General features: G+C 51.2%; 3 protein-coding genes across 3 annotated transcripts; 2 read left to right on the plus strand and 1 right to left on the minus strand.

Moving 5' to 3' along the window:
• Positions 1-1456: 1456 nt before the first annotated feature.
• N7474_007118 (saccharopine dehydrogenase family protein) lies at positions 1457-2809 on the minus strand (the record flags this gene model as incomplete). Its single annotated transcript, XM_057198528.1, has 1 exon — positions 1457-2809. One exon carries the CDS (start codon positions 2807-2809, stop codon positions 1457-1459), a length of 1353 nt encoding a protein of 450 aa, XP_057051968.1.
• Positions 2810-3533: 724 nt separating this feature from the next.
• On the plus strand, positions 3534-5094 carry N7474_007119 (NAD(P)/FAD-dependent oxidoreductase; the record flags this gene model as incomplete). The annotated part of the gene is made up of 3 exons (XM_057198529.1): positions 3534-4124; positions 4190-4846; positions 4963-5094. 3 exons carry the CDS (start codon positions 3534-3536, stop codon positions 5092-5094), a joined length of 1380 nt encoding a protein of 459 aa, XP_057051969.1.
• A 2433-nt stretch (positions 5095-7527) lies between these two features.
• Positions 7528-8393, plus strand: N7474_007120 (uncharacterized protein; the record flags this gene model as incomplete). The annotated part of the gene is made up of 3 exons (XM_057198530.1): positions 7528-7809; positions 7858-8053; positions 8149-8393. 3 exons carry the CDS (start codon positions 7528-7530, stop codon positions 8391-8393), a joined length of 723 nt encoding a protein of 240 aa, XP_057051970.1.
• Between the last annotated feature and the right edge of the window lie 908 nt (positions 8394-9301).

Genomic DNA, 9301 nt, shown 5'->3' on the forward strand with positions numbered 1-9301 from the left:
TGAACACGGAGAGGGAGGAGGCACAGACCGGTTCTTAAGACATCTCCCGGATGGGGGTGCTCTGGCCCATACCAACATTACTGGCGCCAATCCTCTCATCAAGGCCGGCTGGCCCAATGGCAAGGCGCTTGACTACGAATCAAGAGATTGCAGGTTCGACCCCTGCGTCGGTCAATTTTTTTGCACTCGTTATAGAGAGTAGTGGTCAATTTTTAACTTATAATCGACGATTCGTCGACCCCTGCGTCGGTCCAATTTTGCGTTTTATGAGAGATATCATTCTCACTTATATATGTGGGCCTCTATAGTTGACGTATGATTATAATCAACTCTAAAACTGGTGCATGCGGCCACAGGGTGTACTGTGCAAAAGAAGCAATCATATGGTCATAAACTGCATCGCTCATTTCGAGCCTAGAAGTGTCATGGTTGTAAAGAGAGTAGATCATACCATTTGTCATATTGGGTAGTGTGGCCGAGTGGTAAGTTGCAACTGTTAATTTCACAATGAAGCGTCTTCTAACAATGGTTTCAGGTCTAAGGCGTACGACTCAAGGGATCCCTTACCTTCCCAAGGAAGGTGTCTTCGTATGGCGCAAGCCGCGTGGGTTCGAATCCCACCGCTATCATTTTTTTTCTGCTTAGTCTTTTAATGCGACCGTTTGTTACCGGTATCGTAAGATGTTACGATCTAAATTACTATGGGAGTAATTCCAATTCAGACTATCTTGTCATTCCTCATTCGCGATCGGACTGTCGCCAGCCCACGCTGGTTCCGATCTGCTGAGTAGGATGTGGGGCGAAATGCCAAAAGAGTCTGTTGTGTGCGGTTCTGCTTTCGACAAAACAGGCGGCTGAGACGGGAGGTTGCTCGCTGCGCTGATAAGCTGTATCTCCCAACATTTTTGCTCTTCGTTCAAAAAATGCATCGATAGTTTGCCTAGATCTTGGTCATGTGCCAGTACATTTCTGCAGCGTCTTACCAAATCGGCACCTGGTGATGTGGTCTCCTTATACGCGAGAAGAGTCATGTCTGCGAGAGACGGCTCGATCATCTAAACGCGGAATTTCGCGCCATTGACCTTTCTGGAGGGGCTTCTCCATGCAACCAGCCGGATACAAACATGTACATATTCTATGTTTACCAGAAGGTAATATTGTAGTACCAATTTGAAATACATGGAACAGGATCGAACTAGTAGATCTCCGTAGCCGCGAGCTCAAAATATGGAGCGTTATCGATCAGTTATCCCGCGGGGAACTGAACATTGGCCCATATCACGCTAGCGCTAAACACAAAGGGGTACTAGAGCATGTTTGTCTGCTTTTAGTCTGAGATACTGGATCCAACAAAAGTATATGATCTTTTGCAATAACCTAACAGTGAATCGACGCGTGCTCTATGATACACCAGTCCTCTTGATATACTTACTCTCCGTTAGGAATTTGCCCACACCTACGCGGACTCGACAATATGGTTCCGCTCACAGCCGATACGCTCCAGACACTTATAGAAAGCCTCCGCATCGGCCCAGTCCTCTGGACAATAGACACCAGGTCTTTTCTGCGAGCCTTGGTCTAGGACTAGGAGGACAAAAGCTGCACATGCTGCTCCAATTCCAGTTGACATTTTTCCTCCCAAAAGTGACTCTGGCCCAATGTTAGGGACGCGCTTGACGACCACAGCAGGGTGTCCATTTTTGGTGCCAACACCTCGAACCATCATACCAGAGCGCTGAGGTGCCTTTATGCCTCTAGCAGAATTGACTAGATAGCAAAAGACCTCCTTCGCAGTGCATTCACCATTACGGACCTGCTCAAGCATGCCCCAGATAGCAAAATTCCAAGGTTTTAGGGACGAAAGGCCATGGGAAGCTAGCTGGTACAACTGGTTGAGCGTGATATCGCCACCACGGAACTGAGCGGTGATCGCGCCCAGGGTTTCAGTCCAGCTAGCAGACGACGGCTTTTGCAAGCTGAGGAGGAAGTCGATTGCTTCATCCATAGACAAGGCACCCGAGTTGACAGCAGCACCGAGACCTCGCGCAAAGCCGTTGAATGGTGCTGGGTTAAACGCGCCGCCATTCCGAATTCGATTAACGTTAGGGAGTCGACGAGGCAACGTAACCGGTTCTGGATGAGCGCTTTCATAAACAAGGTCATCACCCCCAGCGTGAATAGGGAGTCGGTTTTTCTCGACCCAGTTCTCATGAACTACTCCCTTGCCGTCGGCCCAAGTCAAACACGGTCCACCAGTAATATGCATAAGGTGCTCCAGAACCTCTCGACCCAATCCCCCGGCTTCTTCGCTAACAAGCCAGCAGATATCAAGACTGTCAATAGTATCGAATTCCTTGCTGACGTCGACAGCCATTAGGTTACTCATACCAGGTGATAAGCCACAGTTGATGTAACAAGGAACACCCTCTTTCTTAGCTCGATCATGCAAGGCAAGCGACTCCTGCGTACTTTTGACATCATCGGAGTAGTCCAGGTATGGCACCTTAACATGGATGCACGCTTCTATCACGGGTGACGAAGTGCGATGGTATGGCTGCGCACCTTGAACAACAAGCACGGCATCGGAGATAGCCCTTCGTAGCTCTTCGGGGTTGAAAAGGTCTACTTTTCTCGTAGTCACAGTTCTGGGTAACTGGGCAGCAAACTCGCGCAAAGCTGCTTCGTCGGAATCTGCAAGGACGATGGGTATGTCCGTTGCTTTCACAACAAGCTTGATGGCTTCCCCGCATATCTTGTCTGCGGCCCCAATAAATATGACTGGCTTAGAGCCCTTGGATCCGTTGTCCATTTTGCAGTGGCGTATTTCGATAATATGTTTCTTTTGGTCTGATGAAAGAAAAACAACGCAGCGACTCGCGTCTTGTTATATCCCGACAGAGGGCGACGATGCTGAGACGGAAAAGTGATGGATGATTGATTGTCAGCGTCGACTTTATATTGAGGACGAGGTTGGGGGGATTTTATGTCGTTTCATCAAGTAGAGGTTAGGTCTCGTCGACGTGGAAGAGGGCATGCTACAGAATCTCTTTAGCGAATAGGCGCATCGACTTGTCGAATAGAGTTAAGCGCCTCCGCTGTTTGTCTGGGGATAACATCGGAGCCGTGCGGGGCCGCTCGGGACCGCCTGGGACCGCTACCAGGTTTCTATGGTGGTCTACCAGACTGATTATGAAAGGCAATAAAGCGTTTTTAGGCATCGACTGATCAGGATTGTCCGTTAACGGTCAACGCTTCTGCCATTTGTCTGGGGATAATGTCGGAGCCGTGCGGGGCCGACTGGGACCGCCTGGGACCGCCACCAGGTTTCTATGGTGGTCTACCCGACTGATTATGAACGGCGACAAAGCGGTTTTTGGAGCCAATGATCTTTCTCTAAAATGGCCCTACGATTGTGTTCCAGACAAGAGACAAAGATATATATATATATATCTGTTCAAACCCATCATATGCAGATTAATCCATCAAGAACATACTTCACAAAGCAACCTTTCCAGACACGCCCCAAACACACCATGGCAGACCTTGAAATCCCTCCCGAGCTTTTGGTCAAGCTAGCCGGTCAAGTTGTCCAAAATCCCGGAATTCCAGTAGATGGCCCGACTGTTTCGGCCTGGCAAGAGCCTTCGCATCCTCTAGCGAACGTTCAGTCGAAAACTTTGCCAGAATGCGTCGATTACGCTATTATTGGTTCAGGCATCACTGGCTGTAGCGTTGCTAAAACCATTCTCGAAAGTGAGGCGTCGCGAGACAAGAAAGTCGCCGTATTCGAAGCTCGGTCCTTGGCTACTGGCGCAACGAGCCGCAATGGAGGATATTTGATGAGCCACGCTCCTACAAACTTCAAGCGTTTTGCGGATACTTTTGGAGCTCAGGCTGCGAAGGAGATTGCGCTGTTTTGCAACCGTAACCTCAAGCAGGTCTACGATCTCACCGTCGCTGAGGGTCTTGAAAAGGAAAGCCATCTTAGAGGTGTTACAGTAGTCACCACCTTCGAGGAAAAAGAGCTCTTTGATGAGGCCTGCGAGGCTATTCGTATGTACGAAGAAGCCATTCCCGAGAAGAGAGGCCAACACAAAATCGTTGACAAGGAAACGGCCAAGAAGGTAATGTCTCTTGAGATAGAGGTATCAAACTATCCCTATTAGCGATATACTGACCTCCCGAATAGGAATTCAATTTAAAGAAAACATTCGGTGCTATTACCCTCGAGTCCCATATGTTTTGGCCATATCGACTAGTCACGAACCTTTGGCAGCGCCTGCTTGAACGCTACGCGGGGCGTTTCTCGGTTGAAACCCAGACGCCAGTGACTTCAGTCACGCTATCCAAGGATGCTAAGGACCAATACCCCTATGTTTTAGCAACTCCGCGCGGGACGGTGAGAGCTGCAAAGGTCTTCCACTGTGTTAGTGGTTTTACGGGCTACCTCCTGCCGAAGCTCAGAGGGCCCCTTTTCCCATGCCGACTTACCATGTCAACTCAGAAGCCAGGGCCTCAGTACGGAAATCGCCCATACGCGTGGCTCTTCCATGTGAATCAGTCATATGATCCCACCACTACCGTGACCGCGCAAGGCTTGTTCTGGATGCAGCAAAATGCCCAGTCTGGTGATCTCTTTGTCGGAGGAGACATCCAGAGGCTAGACGACTTCTTGTCTTCTGATGACTCCGTCATAAGCGCTGATTCTGCCGCCAATTTGATCAAGTTGCTGCCGAACAGGATTTTTGACAAGGGCTGGACCAATCCTATAACTAACTCCGAGTTGCCTTCTGCCACTGCACTTCATCGTATCTGGTCCGGCATCCTCAGTATGACCCCTGATCAGGTACCGATTGTGGGGAATGTACCAACGAGCTTGAGTGATAGGAATATTGAGGGGGCGAATGGGTAGCGGCTGGCTTCAACGGATACGGGATGGGACAATGCTGGCTATCTGGACAGGCTATTGCTCGGATGGCGCTGGGAGAAGCAAAACCGGAGTGGCTGCCCGATGTTTACTTGAGTACCGAAAAGCGTCTGACGGACCAGGCAATGGGCCCAGAGGCAGCGCTTCATTCCTTTTTCGCAAGATAGAGACGAGGGTTTCTTTGGCTTATGCTTTTCAGCTATGCGTGAGAATAGGTTAAGAGGGTATGCCAATTTCAGAACTGTAAATGAATAAGCCATATGAAGATTCATGCATTTCAATCAGATTTTTTTCACAGGTATTAGGAGAACGGAAGCATACCATTTTTTTAAACGGCATGCTTTGTCTTCTATGGCGAATGTCCAAGCAATAATAATGGGTTAAATGGTTTGGGTGCCTTGGATATCTGGCGACCTGTTAGCTCAAGAAAAGCTTACAGACCTCGGGGTCTGTCGTAACAAGTCTAGACAGGAACAAGCTAGTAAATCATAGTACTATAGATAATCTCGATTTTAGCCTATTGCGGTTGTCTTCTAAAAGTTTCACTCAAACTAAGACTTGATCCTTCCTACTATGTCTAAACTTTCTATATTTTCTTATTAACTAGCGTAGTGACCCTTGATTATCAAAAGTTTTGGTAACCTACTCCATTACCCCTCGCTGTGGTACCTAACAACGTCACGTCATCTTCTATTCTGCATGACCCTGTTAGCCACGAGAACAACAGTTAATTGGGGACTTGCCTTTCTATCTTCCGAGAAAGAGGATGGAATCATCGTACGGGCGAACCAAATCGACAGTGGCTATAACAGAGAGCAAACCACCAACTGTAGTATTAGCGATGTCAGGGATAATATGGCTAGTTATGCGCGTTACTATATTATATATTAGGCTTCGACATAACTATCAGCTCGACAGATTACATACCGGTATTTGGCGCAAGTATGTGATCATGAGGTCTACGATGATGAGAGACAAGCGTGTACATACACTCCGATCAAAGATTTAAGTCTCGTGTAGACCGTTTGACAATTTTGGCGTGGATAGATACATTCATGTTTACGCAGTAAACACAAAATTAGCATCACGTTGAGTTAATAGTAAGACGTAACACATATGGCGACGTTGAACAACATCTCAGTAATGAAGAAAAATATGGCATTGGACAAGAGCTATGTAATACAGAACTATATAATCCAAACCTTGTAATACAAAGAAAGCGATTTTAGGTAACCTCGACGTTGACATAGTTACCTCCATTGTTAACATGGACATAACCTCCGACCCTGCCATTACTTCCGCAAGTATCGATCAACTGCTGGATGTAGTGCTCTACGCAAGGCAATGGTTCACAGTAGTCATACCCGTAGAGATCATCATCTTGGCAGAGAACCAGGTTGCAAGAGTTGCTCGAGGCAACCGTCTGGCAGCCAGAACCGTATGGCTGGGCACACGGCATGCTGCCAGAGTCAAAAGACCCGCCGACGCCGAAGGCCTGGCAGTCCCCAATCTCGGGACTTCCGTCACTTGTCTGGCACACTGGAGCATCGGCTGGAGGACAGCCAGAGGGCAGTACAGGTGACGAGGTAACCGGGGGAACCCTGGTCTTGGACGGGGGCAGCACCGTGGTTGGGGGCGTGGTTCGAGGTGAAGGGACAGGGGCAGTGGACTGCCGTGTAATCACGGTTGACCTTGTAAGAGGCGTTGATACTGGGGTAGAATCTGGCGTAGAAGCTGGTCCTGTGCTGCGAGTGGTGCTTGGCTCTGTGCCTGGCCCAGTGCTTGGTCGTGTACTTGGTCCTGTACTTGGTCGCGTACTCGGTCGTGTACTTGGTCCTGTACTTGGCCCAGTGCTTGGTCCTGTACTTGGTCCTATACTTGGTCCTGTACTTGGCCGTGTACTTGGTCCTGTACTTGGCCGTGTACTTGGTCCTGTACTTGGCCCAGTGCTTGGCCCAGTGCTTGGTCCTGTGCTTGGTCCTGTGCTTGGTCCTGTACTTGGTCGGGTACTTGGTATGGTACTTGGTCGTGTACTTGGTCGGGTACTTGGTCGTCCTGTAACTGGTGTGGACCCGGAAGCGTGCCAAGTAATGTAAGGAGCATTGATGGTAGCAAGAACATCAAGCATGTCCTCTTCAGCTTGGGCCAAGGCGTAGTTCCATGCGTCACCCAGCGGAGTACCAGTCGGCCCGGCGCTCATTGACCCAGTCGAGGAGGCCGTGGTCGAGGTCGAGGTAGTGGTCGAGGTCGAGGTAGTGGTCGAGGTCGAGGTAGTGGTCGAGGTCGAGGTAGTGGTCGAGGTAGTGGTCGAGGTCGAGCTCTGACCATCGGTTGAGGTGTGGTCGTTGTCCGGGGGGTCGTCTGGGGGCGGGTCAGGTCCTCCAGGTGGCGGGGGGTCTCCGTTGGGCAGATCCGGCGGGTGAGCACCACAGCAGAGTCCCCAAGATGAGCTGCTGTCGCCGTTGGGGCAGAATATGGGGATTACGCAGGATCCCTTTGCACAGAGAGGGCCAGTGCATTTCCAGGCACCGGTAGGACCAATGCTGCCGGAGCTGGTGTAGGTTGAAGTGTATGTGACAGACGTGGTCGTGCCGCCGTTGATGATGGGAACAACCGTAATAACGGGACCAACCGTTGACCCTGTCGTGGTCGGGACGCCTGTAGATCCGGTAGGTGGGCCCGATGGCTTCGTAGTCGTGCCGGAAGGGACCCCAGGTGTCGTAGCGCTTGTTTTGGGAATCGTGCCAGGGGTTGAGCCAGGGTTCGAAGGTTCAGTTGAACCACCAGTCGAGCCACCGGGAGTGCCAGGAGTGGAAGTGGGAGTAGAAACAGGAGTCGAATCTGGGGTAGATGCAGGCTGGGAGGGCTTCGAGAGCGTGTTGGTATGGGAGAAGGTCCCCGACGACTTGCCAGTGCTCGGTTGAGTCGAGAAGTTGCCAGAGTGGCGGAAGCTGAAGGACGAGCCTCGGGTGATGGTGCTGAACGTGCTCGGCATGGTCAAGGTGTCAGAACTGCCTGACGTGGTCAAGCCATCACCACGCATCATCAGCGCATCCCCGTCGGACAGATCATTAGCGTCGACGGCTCGCCTTTTGGTCCCGTGGCCACCGCCACCGGCAGCGGCCGGTAGAACCTCGACGAAGCCGTTCTTCATGATACGCATGGCGTTCCCGCCGCCAGATGCGGAGATCAAAGATGCTCCCACACCGACGAAACCGTAGCTGTCGGCGTTCTGGTATCCCTGATTGCCGAAGCCCTGGCAGGTGCTCCAACCATACGAGTTGGGAGAGTTGACGTCGATGGCACGGGCGCCATCCGTCACGGCGTGGGTCATCTCGTGCAGGGTCAGCATGTCGCCGATTCTGGCGACGTCGATGGGCGCGACCCCGGGGTTTGCGTCCAGGAAACTCCCGTAGGCCTCGCGGCCCCTTGGCAGGTTGGCCTTCATGTCGTTGAGGACCTTTGATTTTCGCCCGGCCAAGTACGCGATGAACTGGGGGCACATTTGAATTTGCGACGGCTTATCTACACCCGTATTGGCCCAGTTGAGTGTCCAGGCGAACTAGTTGATTGGTTAGTCAATACATGACAACATAGAGAGAGCGGTGGAGATGGCTTACAGTGCCCCTGGTGTTTTTGCACGACTGATAGGAAGGCTCCATGCGAAGGTCGGCGTCAATGGTTGGATCACAGGCAAATCCCGGTTTTGGCTGGCGAGCGCAGTCTTGATTCTCGTAGTTGATCGGGGCGGCGGCGCCAGGGGGTTGGAACGCGGTGAACCGATCATAGTTGCAGTAGATGACGACGCTGCTCTTGTCCAGGTTGGAGTACCTCGAAGGACGTGAGCGGGTGATCCTGGGCGCACTCTGGGCTCCCTTGTACTTGAGGACATCCTCAAATATCTTGGATGCCTGCAGCCAAGACGCTGACGAGGTTGAGGGCTTGTTGTCACTCAAAGTCGACGGGAACATATAAGAGAGCAGGTCCCTCTGGGCTATCCACACATCAGACGGGTTTGAAGGGTCAGTATCCGAGGCGAGCGAGTCGAACATGTCCGATGCCGCCTGGGCCTGACTGAAGGCACTGTTGAGCCATTGAGTGATGAGGGCCTGGTTGCTATTGCAGGACTCATCCAGGTAGTATGCATCAACAAGGGGAGTCGTTAGAGCGACGGCCAGGGCGACCAGACGCACGGTACACCCAGCGAAATGCATGATGAAAGAAGAGCCTTTTACAAGGACGAGGCCGTGCAGAAAAACTCTATTGATCCCAAGAGGCGAGGATCATCTCGAGTGTTTCTCGGGGAGCTAGCCTCTTGTTCTTATACATGGAAGAATCTCCTTCCCTCTTAAAGAGAAAACACCAAGGGGATGC

This window comes from Penicillium riverlandense (genome assembly GCF_028828495.1).
Source record: "Penicillium riverlandense strain IBT 135883 chromosome Unknown utg000006l_segment0_segment0, whole genome shotgun sequence".
In the NCBI taxonomy this organism is placed as follows: Eukaryota; Fungi; Ascomycota; class Eurotiomycetes; order Eurotiales; family Aspergillaceae; genus Penicillium; species Penicillium riverlandense.